General features: G+C 40.5%; 1 protein-coding gene across 1 annotated transcript in view; it reads left to right on the top strand.

Annotated features, from left to right (window-relative positions):
• The window catches only part of LRRC7 (leucine rich repeat containing 7), a 1,681,735-nt gene that overhangs the window by 1,061,808 nt on the left and 596,699 nt on the right, over positions 1-23,228 (top strand). Inside the window, exon 12 of the mRNA XM_069232450.1 lies at positions 7,335-7,407. Within this exon, the coding sequence (XP_069088551.1) occupies positions 7,335-7,407 (73 nt within the window). The remainder of the gene's footprint in view (positions 1-7,334; positions 7,408-23,228) is intronic.

Below are 23,228 nucleotides of genomic sequence, written 5' to 3'. Positions count from 1 at the left end.
GAGAGGTTATGCTTTCTCCGTGGGTCGGAGGCAGCAGACGGGCAGGTCTTTCCAGTCAAAAACAGAGGTTGAATCGGTGGAAAAAGGTAAGTTTTCACCCCTTCCCCCTCCAATCTTTCAACTCAGAAATGGAGGTCAGACTAAAAAGTGGGGGTAAGGAATATCAAAATCTGCATGGCAGGAAGGGTGTTTGGGATCCTGCCGGCACCCACTGTTCTCTATCCCCCCCAGCAATGTGGACAGTGTTTCTTGGCCAAGATGGCAGTTTGAATGCGAGCTTTCGCATGTGAGACCACCAACTTCTAAATACAGTGGGCAGACCGCCAAGGCTAAGGATGGGTTTTCAGTCAAAAACTCAACAGCACGACTGTTACCACCTACATCGAAATCAGGCATTAGGTGTGGTCTAAACAACATTTTGCCCTTCCAAAAGTGAAAGTGTAAAATATAGTTTAGACCAGGGGTCTCCAACCAGTAGCTACGGACCTATTAGTAACTTGTCAGCTTCCTAGATGTAGATGGTGGAAGCCCATCCTAGTAGGTGAAACGTGATGGTCTGGGCACATTGAAGGAGCTAGTGAGTCAAATTTTCAGGCCCTTGGAGTCCTAGCCTGAAAAAAACAAACTCAGGTCTCCACACTAATACAAACACACACTGACAGTTGGCTGCAGTTGGATGGTCTGCAACATAAACACATGCTTTCCCTCGCAGAGCATCAGCGTTGAATAGAGATTGGTCATGTTGTGTACCTCATTGTGTCAATCAAAGTGTGTAAATTAACACTTGGCCATGAAAGAATGACAGAGGTATGTACTGGAATCTTATTGGACATGGTGTAATTTACTTTCATTTGTAAAAAGACAAATAATTACTGAAATGCAAATCCATCATTTGGCGCTATACTTTAGCGCAAAATGTGTTGGCTTGTTAATTTTTTATGCTAGGATATGTTTTTCACAAACAAAGCACAAAAAAACAGCTGCCGCAAACAGCGGGTGCTTGCATCTTTCTGTTTGTATTTATCCAGCACTCCATGGCAATTTAATTACATGACGTGACATAATATTTATTGTTATAACAAGCATACCTCAAAATTAACTTAAATTTCACTCATGCCTAGTCATATTGTAACAGTGATAATATTCATGAGTAGGTCAGGGTGATATTCATTAACCAAAAGGAGCTCCTGTCATAGAAAAGTTTGGAGACCCCCGGTTTAGACTATACGTAGTCTTCATTGTGTGTTTTAAAGGGAAATATAGTGTGATAGTGTTTTTTTATATTTTTTACATGTTTATTGCTTGTCTATTTTTTTTTAAGTATGCTGCACTACACCGTATTTCCCCATAAAACTAGTGGCAGGTGGCAAACTCAGCTCTGCCAGTGAAGTTCTCAGAGTTTTGGTACACAGCACGACACTTGGAGTGCGGAGTTCAGCAAAAACTCAGCCTACCATCAGTGGAATGAATTTTATTGGCACGCTCACCCATAATTTATGCACAATCTACTCCATTCATGCCGCACAGTAAATGGATGGGTAAATGAGCCACACTGACAGAATCACTTCTACAAAGATTTAATCACAGATGCTGAAGGAAATGCAGCATGTTTCAACCAACACCTGGTCATGATCATGTAGTTTCTTAGATCGTTTATTTTTTAACATTACTACTGTGTTCATAAATATTGAAGACAGACTATGTTCAGGGTGCACTCGTAGACCGGAGGTGGGGGCGGTGCTCCAGGGTGGGGCATGGCTGCAGCCTTTGAGCACTTCAGCAATGAGCACAGGCAGAAAATGGAGCTGAAGATGGTGGTTCCCCTGTGGCCACTGGAGGGATGGAGTGGACCTGCTGTGATGGGGGGGAAAGCAGCGTTGCAAGGATCCACTTGTGTCAGGGGACCACGATGAAGGATCTGGTGCCTGGTGCTACTCACCAGTGTCACTGCTGCCCCAGCCTGTCTTCCTCTATCCCGGGGCCCACCAGCACCTGCCGCAGCCCAGAGCTCAGTGGCAGACGGAAGGTAGTGATAGAGGACAGCAACTCCCCCCTCTCTTCCTCCTCAAATCTTCTGCTGCTGATGATGAACTACCCAGGGGGGACCAGGCTGCAGCTACCAAGGGGTGCTTTCCAAGAAGTGTAAGTACCTCCGGGGATATGTTTATGGGGGTTGTAGTTTGTGGGTCCAGCAGGACATTGTTGTGGCCATGCATCAGTCCTTGAACTGAGTGAGTGAATACTCCAGGCTCCAGCATAGGAGCAGGTTTCTATGTATATTCATGTAAATGCATATTTAAGGTAGAAGGTCTCAGAAATTGTGGTGGTATAGATTACGTTTTTACGACAAAGGAGCAATGAATTATGTTGCAAAATCCTAGTGGGTCATATCCCAACTGAAGTATTTCCTAATTTGAAGGGGTGGCTGAACTCTGTCTGCAGGCAGAACTCCACTGAATTCCACAGAGTTTTTCGGTGACTCTTCACAATCCCTCTGAGTGAAATTCTGTGAACTCCATCCAGCCCTACTAAAAACACAGAACAAAAAGTGTAAAATAAAAAGCAAATATGTAAACATCAAAAAAACACTGTAATATATTATTATATTATGTCCCCCTAAGCATAATGTAGGGGTGTTTTTTATCTATTTGTTTTACATATTCAGATGTTTCACATTGCTTTAGTACTTTCTTGGTTGTACCACAATAATCCATTACCTTGCTTCAAAATATATAGTTTGTTGGTAGGGGTAACTCCTGACCCCTTCCTAACCAATGGGGAATTAAGCTCCCATGGGTTAACTTACCCACCTTTACAGCATTGTATGTGATGCCTTATGGCAAACAAACCCACAATGTCCCTTTCTACCCAAATTCTAAATGGTAAACCCTTCTCCCCTTGTGGACCACCTTTGTGCCCACCCCACAGGTCTGGCCAGGGAAATGAGCGGCCCCCTCCTCTGTGGTCACACAAACCAAGTTCCGGCAGCAGTTCCATTCCTACTGGTATTCCTGTCTGACTGGAGGACCAGAAAAAAGGAATGTCCAGGTGTCAAATGATATCTGTCTCTGACAGGTTAGTGCCATTTGAAGTTAAATAGGTTCCTGAGCACTGTCAAAATGGTCATCCTGACAGAAAAGCAGAAACACCTCTCCACACTAAACCCTGTGTCTGTACTCTGGGAGCTGTTTCACGCCTCTTTCAGAGCTTGAGGATTGAACTAGAGGCTAATGCAAATTACCAACTAGAGGCTTTAAGCAGGGAAAAGTTATAGTTATAAAAAAGTACTTTTTCCTTAATATTATTAAGATCTAAATTTACCACTGAGATAAATATTCCATAGAGTGCTTGAATTATGTTTCTAGTTGTTCCTAACCAAATATAACATCATTAAACTGAATATGACTTCTCTGTGTTTCTCCATGGAACAATCAGACTCCCTACAGTGAGGTAGCTTTTAGTTGCTAGTTTGACATAACATTTCTACCTGTATTACTTTCAACTGCCATGCATCCTGCATTATGGGCTATAAGGTCTATTTAGGGATGTCTTGTTAATATTTAAAAGAAAGGGTTTTGAAGAGGTCAACTGTAGTTCTTAAACTGTTCTAGTCAGGCTAAAATGTTAGGCTTGAAGCCATGTCTGCACTGCCACTGCAGTGAGTTGTCTTTGGACACCATATTCGTGGAATAGGAGTTGTTGAATTTAAAGCCTTTCATGAGGAGGAGGCTGAAGTAAATTAGCATTAAGGGATTAGCCATTCTAAACCAGTCTTCTCCAGCAGCATTTCTGTCAGTCCAATCACATTCTATGAGCTAGGTGAACACTCTTTATTAGCACTCTTATCTTTATGGGCAACTGCTAGAAGAAGAAAGTCTAGCAACACATGCTGTAATGAGGCTTCTCATATGTACAAGCTATCAATCTCCTGGGTAGATGTTGACCGCTAAGAACCTATCAGATTCTAGCATGTTGGTAGCTCACAGCAGTCTGTTTTACATTTTTGCTCACAGAATTAGTAAATGACCTACCATAAATGTAATCCTCTCCAGAGGCAATCCAGAAGTAAAAAACTAGGACAAAGAAACAACTAAAGAATATGTAGGTAGGAAAGGTGTGTAGAGAAAGTGTGATAGATCTCAGGGACTCAGTAAAAGAGTAAATCTATTTTGCAGATAACTTGGGGACCATGCAGATAAAAAATTGTAAACCCAAATAACTGTTTGTGCCTTTTTTCTATGGTGGATGGGGAGCAAGTAGAGCCTTTTACATATGAATGCCCCTATGTCCTTGTAGTCTCTGTTTAGCTGCTAGTAGCTTTTTGCTACCTCTGAAGGTAACTGAACTTGTAATAAGAAGACTAGATAGATTTGGGTGCTGATTAAAAGCTATTTTTCTATTTCATAATGACGCTTGTTTCATGTGAAATTATATACATTGATGAACAAGTTTAATTTCTTAATTATTATGCCTGGAAATCAGAAGAAATGCATATATAAGATTCCTTTAAAAAATCTCATGTAGAAAATGCAATACCTGTTTTTCCTTGGGTATTTGTATTTAAATGTAGTGGTTCAGTTCAGTTACTGTTGGTGAATTAACTTCAAAATTAGACAGCCTTACCCAGCCATGAGGCTTGGTGGTCATAAAGCATTTTGTGCATCTCCTGCCTACATATACAGAGCTATAAACAATCACTCAAAAAGGGAAACCAATGATATACAGTCAGTAATTAGTAAATACAACAAAACAACCCTCAAATGTCAGCACAGCCTAGCCACAAAATAACAACACAATGCTGCAAAAGGTGCTTAGAAAGTTGAATACAAAAACAACAAGATGATGGATTAAATGCCTGAAGTAATATCAGCCACTGGCAGTATCCCAATCCCTCATTTTGTGCCCACCATGCTACATCAGTTTGGACCCAGCTATTTTCAAATTCCACTTGATCCTGCTCCTCAGGGGAACAGTTCAGCTCCAACTGCCAGGCCAGGTGCTCCCTGAACTGGGACACAAGAAACCTCGGAATGGTTTCGCCATAGTTAGGGCTCTTCTGCCAGGTATAGCTTGCTTCCAGTGGCACAGTGAGCCCGGGACCCATGTCTGGGCATACTCGGCACTCTTAGGGTGTCAAATATAAAAACAGCAACGTAATGGATGGAAGACTCAAAATTTATCTCAGCCAGTGGCAGTCACTCAAGCCGCATCACAATCCATTGTTTTTCACCTACCATGCCACCTCAGTTTGGACCCAGCCATATGTGAATTAGTCTTGACCCTGCTCCTCATGGGAACAGCCCAGCCCGAACTGCCAGGCCCGGGTCTCCCTGAACCGGAACACAAGAAACCTAGGACCGGTTTTGCCCTAATTAGGGCTTTTCATCGAGGTATAACTTTGTTTCTAGTGGCACAGTGGGCCTGGGAACCACATCTGAGTATATCCTATGCACTTATGGCATCAAATATTTAAAAAACAAGGTGATGATGGAATGCTTGAATTAATCTCAGCCACTAGCAGTTGCTCGGAGCCGCATCCGAATCCATAATTTTTTGCACACCGTGCCACCTCAGTTTGGACCAGCCATATGCAAATCAGTCTTGACACAGCTCCTCATGGGAAAGTCCAGCTCGAACTGCCAGGCAGGGACCTCCCTGAACCAGAGCACAAACAATGTAGGACTGGTTGCACTCTAGTTAGGACTGTTCAACCAGATATAGCTTGGTCCCAGTGGCACAGTGAGGTGGAATAGTGAGCAAAAAATGATGGATTGGGATGCAGCCACAAGTGATTGGCAGTGGCTGAGATTAATTCAAGCATTCCATCCATCACAGAAAGTAACAATGGCAGAGAGTTCAAAATCAGTTCAGCAACCTTCACCTGGCATTGAGGAAGATAGGGATTTTTATTACAGTAAGCTATGAAGGATGCGTTGAGGTGCTGGAGTATGTAGTGAGGAGGCATTATCAAAGGACTTTGTAAAGTTCTGAGAGTTTTTGTAATAACTGAATGACAATCTATTGAACATGTGTTATGGCAGATGAAGGACACTGGTCTAAAGGATGTTGTATTGCATTGATATTTTATGATGCTAGAAAAGAATTAATGTGAAACTATGAGGGCCCCCCAAAGATTTCAGAAGATTTAAAAAATAATTTGTATGAATGTTCATGATGAGGGTGCATTGGGGAAAGTTTGATATGTCCAGTCTTCCACTGCAAATGGAAGGCCAACAAAAACACTGGAGTTAAGAAATAGGTTACCAAATCACTGAAAACTTGGTTGACAGCAGAAGGGACACAGAGTATGAATGCAAGAACCTGATATCTTAAGGAAGATGAATGAAAGCACTAGCATTGACAAACAACATATATATTGAAGTAGGAAATGTAATAAAATGCAGAAAGGATGAGGAAGGATGTTAGCACATTGAAGAGTTCTTAACCATAATCTTTCATGGCTTTCATGGGTTTCAGGATCTTTCATCTAAGACATAGCAATCTTCCCTTTCTATCTCTATTGAAGTCATTGTCATATTTTAACCTCGTCTCCTTAACTCAGTGGGGCCAATTCACAAAAGCATTTATGAGAATGGAAGCTGGACTACAGGAGTACTACTTTGCGTATTCTTATATTCCTTTGTGAATCAGCAGCAAAACTTCCCCCTCCCTATAATTAAAATGCAAAGAGAGCACAGTCTTTTATGTTTGTACTAACTGTATGAACATTCCCAAAATATTTAGATAGTATTCCTATTTTAGATGCTTTGGGGTCAATTTACAAAAGTAGGTATGTGTCCATGAAAGAGTGTACTACAATAGTATTACCTTATCTACTCCACAATGTCTTTGTGACTAGCCTTCAGTGTGTGGACCTGACTGGTGTTTGACATTTACAGGTTATTAAAGTTGAGTGCTGTTATATTTATGGCTATAATACAAGTAACTCCTTTGTCCAAACACAGTATAATATATCACATAAGGACAATTAAATACATCTAACAATGTGAAAATTCTGTCAGAGCGAAGTGGACCACTAACTAAGGTAATTGTAGATAATTGCCCAAACTCTGCTTTAACATTTATAAAGGAGGTTTTGTGCTGTAGCCCTAATTAGACTTCCCTAAACTATGGAGCATTGCTAATCTGAGCTATTATCTTTTCATTTCTCATTAAATAAATGTTAATTCCTATGTTCGAGTTGACATACTTAAACCACTAATAGTCGTGTTCAGTTTTTTTTGTTGCTTTGTGATCACCTAAACTGAGATATGCAACAATACATATTACTACTTGTCTTATCTACTTTACTAATTTTAGTTCTTTCTTTTTAGGACTCTTAAAAAAACTTACAACTTTAAAAGTAGATGACAATCAGCTGGTTGTACTAACCAATGCACTTGGGAAGTAAGTGAATATATTTTATTTCAAATCCACACTCAACAACAGGAAAATGTATGTTAAATTTTAAAGCAGTTGTTATTTTTGAACTAACGCACAACCAAATATATTAAGGTGCATATTCTCTGTTACATTGAATTGACACAATGCATTTCCATCTTTCATGGGGATTTCTTGCTCATGAACAATGAACATTGGTGTCTCGCTCTGTATCTTATTCATGATTTGAAATCTCATGTTTGCTCTGTACTAGATTTTTAGTCACTGACTAAAAATGGCCTTGGTGTATCTGAATATACTTCTAAATGTCACATAGAATAAAGTAAAAGCAAAATAATAATAAACATTGGCAATATTGACAGGGCGTAGCTTGGTCAGTATGACTGGGGGGGGGGGGTTGAGCTTCAGATTTTCCCACAATCAAACTGGCATATACTGCAATGCTTAAATATATTATAAAACAAGCAGAGTGCATGTGAGCAGTGGAAAGGGAGACAAATGCGGATTGGTAGGAGTACTAAGTCAGAAAACACAATATTTGGTAAAATACCCAGTGTTTGTAGGACTTTCAAAGCAGAAAGTGGGAGAGTGTATGTGTGCTGACACCTGTAACCAAATATTTATCAGAGAATAGATTTATTAGGAGGGTGTAACACCCCAAACACCCCGCTAAGGCATGTCCATGAATATTGATCGCTTTGGTTTTGTGTAGAGAAATGCCTGTACCATGATTCACTAGCACTGAACGGGCACAGCATGAGCAGCAGCACTGCAAGCTTCCCTCACACACAAAAAACATAAATAGCATATGCAGCAGCGGTGCATGTTTCACATGCCTACACACACAATGTCACTGTAGGATATCTCATCTGCATGCTGCACCTGCCTCACACTTTTTCTTTGTAGTGTAGTAAGCTATATTAGTATCAACACAATACTGTGGTACAGAGTCAGCAGAAAGATTGGGCAGTATAAATCATTTGCTGTTAAGAGCGGCACCAGTAAGCTGGATTTGTTTTAGTCCAATAAACATAAAGTGATCAGTCATTTTAGCAGGCAGGTAAATTGACAGAGTTGGTTGGACATCATGCAAATTGGAGTGATTTCCTGCTGTCTGTGGTGTTAGTGTGTACTTTCTAAGTATCTTAGCCAGTTGAGAGGTGTATTGCATTTTTGGGAAGTGGAAATGAGAATACAAAACAGCTGGGTGTAGTGAATGGCTGGAGTGCAAGATCTAGTTGGTCACACTAGAAATCACTGGCTATACTCCGGGGGTTTATATTTAGTCTCTTTCCAACCTTGTATGCTTACTCTCATGTATACATGTACCCTCCTCTGTCTTGCCTCCTTTTATCATCACCAGGGCCTGCCAACATTACCCACTCACCACTACATATGCTCTCCACTGATTGTCCTTCACTAACATTTATACCTCACCATCCAAGCAGCCTTTCACCTCTAAAGAAGTCCTCTGATCACCAAGAGCAGCAGACAACATCAGATGTAAGCATGTTTCTCTAGCCAAAGCCAGACAATTTCATCTACAGCTGGCAACCAATGCAAAGTCACCTGGATTCATCAGCTGACACCTTTTTGGTTCTACCACCTATAGCTAAACACAGCTCTCATTCACTATCGTTCCCTGCACTGCAAAAAAGAGAGGTGTGTTTAAGAGCAAGATCACATGCATGTAAAAAGAAGCCCTGCACAATCTAACACCACCCTATGAGAGGGTTACACACCGACCTCTGAAGACAGATGTTCTACGAGTGAGACTTGCTTATTTTGAACTGCTTCATTCTGCTTCAGTTAAAAAGTACAAATACATAATACATGATGGATCTAACCGGCTTACACCCATGGACAATGTGATTCTAAGGTCACAGGTTCAAATCTTAGCCAGTCTACCAAGATTTTCACCTTTCTGAGGTCAACAGAATGATTACCCCAGGGTTTCTCAGCACCAGAATCCCGAGGGAGTGAATGGGCACTTTGCAAATACCCGTTATGTTATATTGTTATGTTATGTTATATTATATTGATATGTTAAGGTATATTGTTATGTCATATTGCTATGTTATGTTATATTGTTATTTTATGTTGTGTAATGTTATGTTATTTTGTGTTGTGTTGTGCTATGTTATGAGTCACTCTTACATAGACGTATATGTGATGAATGAAGCTAGTTCCTAAGGAAGGGTTTATTGTTTGAAAGAATACACACCAAAAGTTTACCCTATTGGTACTTATGAAAGTGTCATGGTTTCTAATGACCTACCCACATAACGCCTATGTGTTCTTATACATGTCTCTACTTGTTAAAGTTTGGTGCCATTGTACACATTTTTCCCATTGCATTTTGTAGCATTTCAAGATTATATATGCTATTGCTTAGTTTGTAGTCACTTTATTAGCTTGATGTGCAATGTTCTGGTATCACAAATGGATGAACACAAATTCAGACATATATGGCAGAGTAGGACCACCGGATACATGAAGTCTGCGTGCATGTCACTTTTTACTTCATTGCAAACTAAATAGAGCCTGGTCTGTATTATTGAGTTGCTTTTTGTGGCTTTTTTTTAAGTAATCTCTACTTCTCTGGCACATGTGTACACATTTTTAGATTATTGAAATTCTGCAAATAGAAAATTGGTTTCAGGCATCTGCTCCCTTACCACTGATGTGTGGAGTGGTAAGGCGAGCTTCAATTGTTTCCTCACCGGGGCCATCAGTATGAATTGGCTTTGTAAAAATTTGAGGTAATCAAGCATAACCTCCAAAATATTTTTCACAATTTAGACCTTGCTTCACATGCTGTGCTGTCTCAAATAAGTTTACATCAAATGGCTTCACACTTTCCTAAGGTGCCACCATGAGAGTTGCACTGCACTGTGTACACTGTGGATCAGCGTGGTGGACTGAGTAACCCAATAGACATACAGCAGCAGTTCTTAATTTGAGCTGGTGGTTCCTGGTGGGGCTAGTGGCATTTATTTATTGGGGCTGACATGTACTTTCCTGCATCCGATATTTACATAGAGCAAGAGTGGGAAAACACACTGAAAGACAGAGGAAGAGAAAGGCGACAAAACCACCACAAATGGAGAAAGCAGTAATCTGCAAGAGTGAGAAAAAGGGAAAAGGAGGATGTGGTGGTAGATTAAAAACTACAATACTTGGTATTCGGTGAACCGATGTTTAATTTTACTGACCCCAGACACTGGCAATCTTTCTTTCACAAATTCAGCACTGTACAGCACTATACAAAGTATAGTATCAGTGAGGGAAGGTCTCATGTTATTCTCCTGTATCAATAACTCCCGTCTCCCCCGCTAGATTGAGTGAACTGCATTAAGAGGAAATGACAAAGGGGTCGTTGCTTAGACAGATACATTTGAGTTCAATCCACAAGTCATCTGGTCGGCATTTGCAAAAATCACAAGATCATGTTAAGCAATGTGCAGAGAAGGTTGCATATTACCCAGCCTCTTACCAAAAGTACACATACGACTCAATAGGTGTAACTCTTCATTCATACCTTCAATTTATGTTGTCCTCGTTATCAATATAGCACTTCTCAGGTTGAGGCTGGTGTTTAGGGCAGATTGTGGGAACAGTTCCATGTTAAGAAGGCCTGCCCTGAAGGGGAAGGGAATTTCTTTTATATAGAGGGATTAGGATATTCGGGTGTCCTCATACCCCAGCTGAGGTTGAACATTTTAAGTCTGTAAGCAAAAAGTGATATATGTTGGAGTTTTGCTGTAAGACACAGGTTTATTAAGATTTTTCTAGTTGACATTCTACTTTGGTATTAATCAGTTTATTAGCCCTTTGCGTTATTGTTTTGGCACCGAAGTGCAATCATACTTTTATTGGAAACCGTGTTATTCATATTGCTTTAGCTGTTGTGACATTTTATATTTTATTAATTTCACAACCAATTTGATACAAATTGGCCTTAACCTTTATCCACGTACATGAGAGCACAGTCATGGATGAGTGATTTCTGACATTGAGAGTTTCCTAGACCAAAGGTGGTGTTTCACATATGAGGTTAGGTGGTGGTAAATTTTCAAAGTATTTTCATGTGTCTTATTTTCTCGTGCCAGGAAACCCGTGATCACACCTCTTTATTTAGCTGGTGGGTCGCAACATTTATTTTTTAGGGACCAGCACTTATTTTTCTTCATCAGATATTTACTAAGTGCAAGAGAGGGAAAAACACACATATGGGAAAGACAGATGAAGAGCAAGATGTCAAAACCGCCACAAAGGGAGCAAGCACGAACCTGCAGGAGCGAGGAAAAACGAGCACGGAGTGTCTGGTAGTGGAATAAAAGCTATCAGACTTGGAATTTGACCCACCTTTGTTTAATTGCGCCGGCCTCAGGCTTCTTAGTAGAACTTTGGTCATCGGCACTCGGATGTTTTTTCTGTAATGTTACTGGTTGCAGTATTATCAGATCCATTAAATAAAGCGGTAAAGAAGAAGGCCCTGGAGAGATGGCTGACCTTGGAAGAGGGCCTAATACTCAGTTGACGGCTTTGCCTCACGGAATAATGGGGGAACGTTTGAATTAGATTTTACCCATGCGGCCCAGGCCACAGAGCTAATGTAAAGTACTGCCTTGCTCTGTATGGACATATTGCTGCTATTGTTGTGAACCGGGGTGCACCCTAGGACTATGTATAATTGAGTTGGGGTAATCGCTAGGGTAGGTCTCGTGCTGACAACATTTGGCACCTCGTAAGGGTGTTCGGAGGGAACGTATTATCTTTGGAACATGTACATACTACAAATGTTATTTTAACACAGTTGGGGCTAGTACTGCTAGTGTTGTTTCAAAAGGTGATTCCTGCCCAGAGTTCATTATTTTATGCTGTCTTAATGTGTGCATTGAATACAAAACGTATTTACATTCACCTTGTGTGAAGTCTCTTTTGTGACATTTAGCATAATTGTTGTGTGGTATTGATGTGCCATTGCTTTACACATTGTCCCTGTGATGAGCCTGACTCCTCTGTGCCAAGCTACCCAAGGGTGAGTATAATCACCCACCCCTGATGGGAGTTTTGAATTCTGCCATGCCAGGGCCCAGCCTTAGCCAACCACAATGTGCCGCCTCCAACAAGAATAGTGTGCTGCACTTTGCAGCACACATAGAAAGAGGAAGAAACAAGGAGAAATAAACATATTTCTCCTCATTACACCTCTCCTGGGAGGCGTATCTTTTTGGTGCATTCCCAAGTTTACAAGTTATTGTAAATCTGGGAAAGAATCAAAATCCATGGATGTTACCACCCACGCAACACCCATGGAAACGCCTCTCTGGTGCAGAGTGATTTAACAACGATTTGCACTGCGTTACATTACTCGAGATTTATGAAACCACGCAGGGACATGCACGGTGGCCTTGCATGGCCTCATAAATCTCACTTAATGTTTGCAATGCAAACCAGACCATAAATATGGCTCAAGTGTTTAATTTATTGTTTTATTTTAATAATATATGATGACATCTTTTAAGGTATTGTATACTGCTGTTTGTGCATGTTTGCGTATGTTTTATGAGGTTTCAATCTGAAATTAACATACTAATAAAGATGTTTTTGGAAACACAGATATTACTAGGATCAAAACAAATCCAGACGCATTACTTGGTGATGCACAAATGATATTTACTGAAACCCGATTTCAACATATTATCGTTTTTGTGCAATATAGTTTTACCAGTAAAACTGTATGTAGTGGCCATTTCAATGAAAAATGCGCTATCAGTAAATGACAGTGCGCTACCCCATGATGCTTTAGTTATATTAAAAATCCCCTGTATGTCCATTTGAGCTAGGTGGGTCAGGAACATTTGTTGTTCTAAAAATTGGGTCTGGATTCTAAAACGTTTAGGAAGCATTGACCTAGAGTAAGAAAAACAACTTCTCATTCTATTGAAACAATCCTTTCACTCAGGAGCCATAAACCCCTACAGTGGAAACCTTAGGTGAAAAACCAACTGTTCACCATTCACTGTCCCTAATAGAGATTTTAGCACAGGAAGTTGTCACTGTCACAGTGCCATATTTTCTCTTCTGCCAAAATGCAGAGTGATTCCTTTCTCTTGCTCAAAATTGAATCATGTCATCGGTACCCAAGAGACATTTGCAGCCCCCATGACTGGGCACATTGAACTTAACCTTAGCATACAGGTTAGTTTAACCAACATGTTCCATTTTACACTAGACACTTCTACTTCTTTATCCGGGAGATTATAAGATTCACTCCTTTGATAATGGCCACCAGGTAGGACTCGTACTCTTGCTCCTGAAAAGGCCGTTTACAAAATCTAATTGCAGAGACAGATCAGCCTCGCTTAAAGTCCAAGGGTTGTATACTGGGTAGTCAAATGTTAACAATATTGTATTTTCGAGCCTCTGAAACTCTTGAAAGTCTCTAATTAGTTGCAAGCTGGAGGATATCAAACAAGTATCAATCAATCAGTTTCGATCAGCTGAGTTGCTTTCCCCCTCTTTTAAGTAACTGCCTAATAGAACTGGTCCTAAAATGTAAGTGTATCTTGCAAATGCCTGCCTTGTATGCTAAACTACTTGACTGCAAATTATAAAGCTTAGGCAATCCTTGTAGGTTAGAAAAGAGGTGTAGATAATTTGCGTTTTCTGCATGACCACCACCGATGTTTTGCCCTATGTGTTAACCCGGTACTTGCTGGTATGCAGCAGAGGCAGAATGTAATTTTACATCCAACACATGTGACAAAAATGTATGGTCCCAGAGAGCACCATTGTGCTCTGGCTGGCTGCCATTTAAAATCACTGCAATGGCACCTGGCAAGGAAATGTGTCCCTTCCATATACAAAAACCTATTTGTATGTTTTTTTTCTAATTAGCTAAGTCACCCTTAAAATGTGACTTGTAAGCACATGGGGCTGGGTAAATAAAAGTAAAGCTCTCTAGATTTTAACAAAAATATGTTTCTACAATGAACACTTACAAAAGCTTTACAAGCATTTATGGTATTAGGTTATTGCCGAGCGCTAATTCTGAGAACACTGGTACCAAACCAGCATTGGTAAACAGTTCAAATATAAAAACAAATAGTCTGAAAACGAATTCCATAACAAATGGATTGTACTGAACTTCTTTCTTTTATTCTTCAATATTTTTTCACTCGAAAACGGAAGAAAACAGCCAACAAGTGTTTTGAGACACAGGGCCTCATTACAAGGCTGGCAGTCTTAAGGCCTTGTGGTGGTGGTCAAGACCGCCGCTGATGTGGCGGTCCAACTGCCACATTAAGACCCTGGTGGTCAGACCTCCAGGGTTCCACCGTCTCTGCCGGGATCAGTGATTCCGACGGGTTAACAGCAGGTGGAGGTCGCAATCCACCAGGGCAGTACTGCATGCAGTGCTGCCCTGCGGAATACCACCTTGTTCACTGCCATGAAAAGGCTGGTGGAGAACAGGTGCAGAGGGCCACATGGGGCCCCTGCACTGCCCCATCACTTGGAATGGGCTGTGCAGGGGTCCCCCTGCCCAGCACCAGTGCAATATTCACTGTTTGCTGTGCATACAGTGAACATCGCGAAGGGGCTGGTGCAGCCAGCGGTGGCAGCATTGCCACCAGTTTGATTTCGAGCCGGAGACAATGCTACTGCCTGTTTCCCACTAGGCTGACGGGTGGAAATCTCGGTTTCCACCTGTCAGCCTAGCGGGAAACACCTAATAGGTCCGATGGTGTGGTCGTCACTATGGAGGCAGCCATCCTGATGGGAGTTCGGCGGACGGGCTATCCCATCCACCAAACTCAAAATGAGGCACTCAGTCTCTTCTTCAGGGCTGTTTGACATGGAAAATAAAACACAAGTAGTACATATAAGCACTGGATCCATTTCTATATAATGCATTGCATATACTGGAAATAACATTACTTATAGGAAAAGTCTCCCACAGTGAGAAATTCTTACTGTTACTGTATTAGTACCATGAACATACATTTGAACACATTTTTCTCACTAAACCATGCCATTATACCCATACTCCCTTATCTTGTATGTGACATCACAATAAATAATTCCAACCAGGCTTCATTCAGTATCAGAGGTAAACCCGGGGAGACCACATTAAAGATAATGTATAAATAGAACAGTGAAAACACATACCCGTATGGAGGTCACATCCCAAGCAGCGTCTCCAGATTTGAAAAATAGCGGGACATATATCACCTTCGGATCAGGCCTTTAGCTCTGGAGAGGGCCTTTAATGGCACTACAGCAGGCTATAAGGCTATAGTAGAAAAAACATTGGACTTTGGAGAGTTAGATTTACTATTCCCACTGCATTCTGAGAAACCTTAGGGAAAGTGTTGGACATGGGAGGGGTTACATTTACTATTCCCACTCAAATCTCAGTTACAGTACTGAAAACATTGGACTTTAGAGTGGTTACTTTTACTTTTCAGACTCTAAACAGTAGTAGGAAAAATGCTGAACTTTGAAAGGGTCAGATTTACTGTTACCACTCAAACCATAAACAAAATGAGGGAAAGTGTTGGCGCCGAATGGGTTAGATTTATTTTTTCCATTTCAATGTAAGCAATAGTAGGGATAGAGTTGGATTTTGGTTTGTTTAGAATTACTATTCCAACTACAGTCTAACCAACAGTATGAAAGCGTTGGACTTTGGGGGGTTACAAGTATTATTCCCACTCCAATCTAAGCAAAAGCATGGAAACTGTTGCACTTTGAAAAGTCTAAATTGACTATTCCCACTCCAATAAACACAGCTATAGGGTAAACAAATAATAAATGTAAAATACATGAAAAAAAATGCAGAGTTAAATATAATGAGCAACTAATTAGCAATTAATTAAAAGCAACACATATTTAACATATCAAGTAATCAAATAATGTAAGTACTTAATGATCACCAAATCATTTAAGTATCTTAAATAATTAATTAAAAACAGTAGTTTTATTTTTTCAATAACATCTAACCCTATTCCCTAACAAATGCAAACAAATGCTACTAGATTATAAATTTCTTAATAAACTGTAGAAATTTTAAATACAAATTCAAAATCACAAAATAAACCATAAAGCTATAACAAATGATCCATTACATAACTGGCACAATTAATGACCAAATAATTATTTAATTAGAAAAATTAATGAAAAACAATAATTTTTATTTACATTAATTCTAAAATAAATGCACCTATCCTCTACCGACCCAATAACCTCTTATGTATTGAATTAATTATTTTTAGCATTAAATTATACTCAAAACATTACAAACAATTAAAGATTAAAATATCAATTTAGTCATTTACCTAATTAATTTTTAAATAAATATTTAGTTACCTTAAAGCATTATTTAAAAAGGAGACATTCATTTATGTTTACAATAATTTCCCACATTAAACCTCTACAAACCCACAAACCCACTACTAAATTAAATATAAACACATACTCTTGAAAAATTACAAAGTATACTAAAAAATGAAATACTATTTATAATATAAATAACCTTAGACGTAATATAATAAGTAATATATATTAAATTAATTGGGAAATAAAACTTAAAAAATTACATTAAAGTACACAGTATTTTTTTTAAATCATTTATACCTAAAAAACAATATTCTTACCTTCAAAATCCTGTCCCATGATATTCTTGACTCAGCAATATTTTTGGCATGATATTGTTGCAACACGCTATTTAAAAAAAATAAATGCTCATTTACCATCAAGATGGCACAAAGCTCACTGTATTATCTAAAAAATATGTCTGTGCTCCAGGGAAAATAAAACTAGAATAAAAAACACCCAAATGGTCAGATGAAAAGAATCGGTGTCTCATTTTTGTTACTGTTCAATACACTAACAATTATGGTAGACTCTATGTTAAAAGTTCTAGGCATACAATCTGGCAAAATGGATGTTCATTGAATGCTATTAGAACCAATTAGTAGTTATGCCTAATGTATTAACACTATTCAAGAAAAGCTGACAAACCTTAAGGCCTACATTTATGGCGATTTGGCGCAGGGCAGTGCAGCAAGTCACCTTGCTGTGCTGCCTTGCATCAAAGTGAAAGGGCAGGAATTCACTGTATCTATGGCATACCACACATTCCTGTCCTTTCCCCATGCGCTGGTGTAATTTCGGCAGCCTAGTGCCAAAGCAGGCAGTCTGCATTGTAGGCAGGATCGTTTTTGTGAAGGAAGGGGCTCCTTCCTGCACAAAAACAATCTTGGGAGGTGTTTTCTATGTGTGCTGCAAAATGCAGCACATATAGAATAAAGATATTTCGTCATCTTGCGCCTCCCCTGGGAGGGGTAAGGTTTTGGTGCATTCCCAGGTTTACAGGCTCTTGTAAATCTGGTGATGCATCAAAACCCATGGGTGTTGCATGAGACAACCCACCCCAATGGCCATGGAATGCCTCCCTGGTGCAAAGTAAGGCAAAACAGCGATCTGTGCTGCCTTGCCTTACTCCATATCCATGAGGCCATTTAAAGCCACACAAAGTGGTTTTGTATGGCCTCATAGATATGGTTAAGAGGTTTGCACTGCTGCTGCATCACTAAAAGGAATGCAATGACAGTACAAGTCTCTCATAAATATGCCCCTAACTAGCTTGTCTATACCAGGCAGAAGCAGTTGGTTGCTGTCCACAACTGAACAAATTCACATCAAACCATACATAGCTGGTAGTTCCTTGGACCTTAATGATCAGCGGGCATAATATGTCCTGAGGAGGCCAACTCCTATGCAAAGGCTCTCCATCAAGATAAGGCTCCTTGTATTCTATGGGTCCAACTCTCTTTATATGATGAGCATTTATATTTAACAAAAATAACTACAGGTCAAAAGGCAAACCAAAAGCTATTGCTGTACCTCCAGAAATACTAATTGGAAAATAGGAAGTCTCTGTAAATGCTTAAAGGGCACTAAGTGCACTTGTGTTTATTTGAGCCAGCTGCTCCAGTAGCTAAAGAATCTATTAATGGTGGAGTTCATGGGCTTCTGCAGGGGGGACAAGGGGAGACAATTGCCCCCCAGATTTGGGTACTGCCTGGTGTGCAGGCTCAGAGTGCAGCGTAACTCTACAGCCACTGTATTGTTGCGCTGCCTGCCCTAGTATGGCCGCAGCCCCTGCCGAAAACAGTCTGGGATGATGTGGACCAGCCCCCTGAAAACAAAATCAGGGAACTTCCATGGTGGAGGTCCAGTGTTGCTGAAACACAACAGTCACAGTGACAACGTCTTAACCTAAGGCCTTAAATCCTTGAGTCAATGCTTCATCAATTACTTGTATCCCCTAATATGGATCAGAAAAGCAAGGGCTGCTGGTGATCATAAGTAGGAGAAAATGTCAGCTAAAATTTGTAACATTAGTACACAGTCTTATATATGAAACCCAATGGTTACCAAAACAGATTCCAAAATATTCAGCCTACTGCCCCTAATGTACATTATCATTCTCCTTAAGCAGGTGACCCAGAGGTTCCTCAAAATTTGTCCGATAAGACTGTATTTGATTATTGCATGATTTATGGAAATCCTGTAAAAAAACATGGACATCTTCTAAAGGTTTTCTCTAATATAGAAGATGATGTTTCACATGACATTAGGTTAATTCACTTTAAGCCTTCAGTGGCGGCCCTACAGCTGAAGACCACTAAGGTGACATATGTAGACCAGAAAACAAGAATGACCGTTGCACACCACAACTTGCCCAAGCACATGATAAACAATAGTGAGTTTTTCCTCTGTCTCGATACTAAGACCTCTTCGCAGAGAATAGGTATAAAGGTATATGGTTCACTGTATTAATTGAAGGATATGACACATTGTTAGTTGAGGGGGTGGTGAACCCTTCTCAAGCAACAGCCACAATCCTTGGCAGGGTGAACCACAAAAGTCACTAAATTAATCTGTGCCTAACCCTCTGGTAGCTTGGCACAAAAGCAGTCAAATGTAACTTAGAGGCAATCTGTAAATTATTTATGCAGCACACAAACAGCCTTAAAGTGAACACATAACACAAGAAAACTCCCACAGCAATTTTAGACAATTAGAGTACGATTTAATAAACTATTTGATACCAAGATGGCAAAAATCCAATCAGTAGAACTGGAGATGTGCAATTTCAAAGATTTAACGGAGGTATAGCACCTAAAAGCACAAATCATCAACTGTGAGTATCTGGTCCAGCCGGATTGGTTCCAAGTCACAACTTTAGGCTCACCACTGTGGAGTGTGGCCAAATAGAGGGACCAGGTTAGTCCCATTGAGGGTTGTCCATTATGTACTTGATGCAGAGCATTGAATCTCGCTGTGTCGATTCCAATGAGGAGCTGCGAGGGCTGTGATGCGATGTTTTGTGTTGAGTTGTGTTGTGCTGCATCAGTTCCAATGAGGAGCTGTGAGGGCTATGATGTGAGGTCCTGTGTCAATTTGTGTCTTGCATCAGTTTCCATGAGGAACTGCAAGGGCCCTGAGGTACTGCAATGCTTGGTCCTTCATCGTGATGTGTCGAGTTGCTTTGAGTCAGTTCAGAGGGAACCCACAGTTAGGCCAGCCAAGGGTCTAGGACCTAGGGGGCACCTCTTGGGGGATCAAGGCTCACTCACTCCAGCAGAGGCCAGCAGCAGGACACTGGCAGGTCCAGTTGCATCTGGGCTGCTGGGCAGATACAGAGCAGGTTTCTGGAGCTTGATATGTCCTGTAGCTCAGAACAGGAGGCAAGTTAGGTAGCCCTTGGAATCACTCTGGTGGTCCTGGGGTCAAGGAGCAGGTCCAGTCTTCCTCCCTCAGGCAGTAGGTCAGTCCTTCCATCATCAGGGCAGCAGAGCAGCAGAGCAGTACTTCCTTCGAGTCTACAGTCATATTAAGCTAGTGTGAAGTTCTTTGTGTGTGAGCTGAGGCAGTGTCTTTGAAGTGCAAGTGTGACAAGTGACAGTTCCTCCCCCTCACCAAGTCAGGATTTGCCATCCTGCCAACACCCATGCCCTCTACTATGAAACTGTCTGAGAGTAATATGCAAAGACCAACTGCACGTAGTCATGTGACCCTGGAAACTGGCTGCAGGCACCAAATGGTTAGGACAAGGTAATGCAAAGATTCTGAAAGTGGCATTTTCAGAACTCTCACTTAAATTCAGACTTTACCATAAGAGGGTTTTTAATTACAATTCCTCCCACCTGCTCCCACACAAAACATATCATTTATTTAGTCTAATAAATTAACTATTCTACGGCAGAGATAGGCCTTGCAAAAGTGAAAAATGAATGCCAGAGATTTTCACTACCAGACATTTAAAAATTAAATGTACATGGCCAACATTTAAACTGAATGCACCCTGCCATATGGGCTATTTACAGTCTAGCCTAGGGGAGAATTATGTGTATTAAAAAGGGAGGTTAAGGTCTAGCTAAATGTTTATTTTGCCTGGTCGAAATAGCAGTTTAAAACTGCACACACAGGCAGCAATGTCTTAAAGACCTTCTTCAGTGGGTATCACAATAAGTGCTGAAGGCTCATTAGCATTTCATTTTTTAATTTAAAGGCCCTAGGTACATGTAGTACCACTTTACTCGGGGCGTACAAATAAGTTGAAGGTGCTAGATGAGTGTAAACCAATTTTACTGTGTTTAAAGGAGAGAGCGCAATCACTTTAGCACTAGTTAGCAGTGGTAATGTGCACAAAGTCCCAAGGTCAACAAAAACAAATTAATCAAAACAGGAGGGGTGAAGGTAATAATTTCAGGGGTGACCCTGCAGAATGGGCCAAGTCCAATAGAGGCTTTTATCATGTTTCCCAATTACATATGTGTCATAGTTCTGAGGTTTGTTGTTGCAATAAACAATCCTGTACCTACTGAAATGCTAAGTACATTTTACTTACTCACATTGGGACTTCCTCTTCTTACTGCATTCCTCTGCACCCTGCAGCAAACAAAAGGTGCACTACATATTATATTACACACTTCTGCTTTGTAGCTTGCAAGTAGCAGATTTGTGAACCCTGAACATCTTCAACAGGTGCTGAACTTTACCTTCTGTCCAATATTAGTTCATCACAATTCAGCATGATACTCCATGCTTTAAGGATGACTTTATTTTTGGTGACTCGGAGCTGTAATTACACCCAGACCTCTCCCTGGACTTAATCTGAGTTCACATTAGCATGGCTTACCATGAATTACTTTTCCATCCGATAGATAGATAACTATACCACTGATAAGAATCAAACATTTAGCGATTTGTTCCTTGAGAAACCTGGCAACTGAAATATTGGTTTCAGATTGTGATGACACAAATACTGTTAGAAATGCAATAATGTTAGTTGTAAACTCCTCCTGTTCAGATAGGCAGTTTTTAGCAGATTAAGCATATCAGCCTGTTTTCCCCACACATATTATGTGGAAATATACTTCAATAAACCTCTAAGAGTTTGAGTGAGTAAGTATGAAAATGCAGCTGTGCTGCGATGAAATGTCAAAATCTGCAAAGCTGATACCTAAATGAAAGATATATACAATTAGAGATCTAACTGTATTTAAATTGTTTCATTTTCTTTAGTTGAGTCTACCTACAACTGAAATCTACACATACGCTAATGTCTTGAGAGTGATTATGCCCTTGCATGCTGTGGTCTGTGTAGTGGAGACGGAGAGGACAACATAATTAGCCATGTGATACAAAATAAAAATGACTATGATAACACAAGTGTCATTCTTGGGAATCAATACTTATTCAATTAAAAGTCAGTTTCAGGGGTGGCTCCCCCATTAGGCTGGAGGAGCGTCGTCTTCATGCCAGCAGCGGCAGCTGCAAACCTTCTACTAAAAAACAATATTTATTATAGTTTTTTTGTAAAAGGGGTGGGGCCACAGGTCCTGAGGGGGAGTGCCCAGCCCTCCCACTCAGTGTGTATGTATATTTGGCCAGCTGTCTCGTGCCAGCCAAACACACATGCGCAGTAGGCTCTCTCCAGCCCAGCAACACAGTTGCCAGGCTTGAGAGAGCATGCACAGGCTCCCAGTCTGCCTGGGAGTGCTCTGGCTGGGCGCTCACAGCAAATCCTGATGCTGCTCTGAGCTGAGGAGCGGATGGCGGGGTGCGACAGCGATGGAGGTAAGTGTTTTTTTTAAAATTAATTTAATTTTTATTCTCCCCGCACGCTTCCCCGCCCCTTCTGCACACCCCGAGACGCGACTGGGCAGTTTGTTGAAGGGCATTAGGTTTAGATGCAGACCCCACTTAGCACCTTTTTTCCAGTTTCCAGTATGCCCTATTGGGCACACATTGCCAGGATCTATATTACGGTTTGGCCATTTTAAAACTGCCCCTGTTCTCATACATTGCCTGATTACACAGTGATCCAATAAACACACACTGATAATATCTGAAATGCCAATTGAGACGGTCACTCTTCTACTCCAAAGGTGGCGGGCCGTAATAAGCCACTCATCAAAGAGATTCCAAATTCCAATATTTATTGATTGATCGAAATTACAATTTCACCATCAGCATCATAAAAACATTACAGAATAAACACAAGTCAATAATAATAATTTAAACACTCACAATGCACACATTATTGTAAAAAGAACAATAAAAAATAAAACCCTTAAGATATCATATTGTCAAATTACGTAGTAACTTTTGCCTAGTTAACCAAGCTGCATTCAGAAACTTGGACACAGGAACTACAACTATTTGTGAGGTGTAATTTAGCAAATCCTAAACGCTTGTCCTCTCCATCAAGCTCAAAGACCGCAGAGGGGAAATATCCATAT

The sequence above is a fragment of the Pleurodeles waltl genome, chromosome 4_2 (genome assembly GCF_031143425.1).
Source record: "Pleurodeles waltl isolate 20211129_DDA chromosome 4_2, aPleWal1.hap1.20221129, whole genome shotgun sequence".
Taxonomy (NCBI): Eukaryota; Metazoa; Chordata; class Amphibia; order Caudata; family Salamandridae; genus Pleurodeles; species Pleurodeles waltl.
Note: the sequence above shows the minus strand (reverse complement) of the source record. Positions and strands in the feature narration are given on the sequence as shown.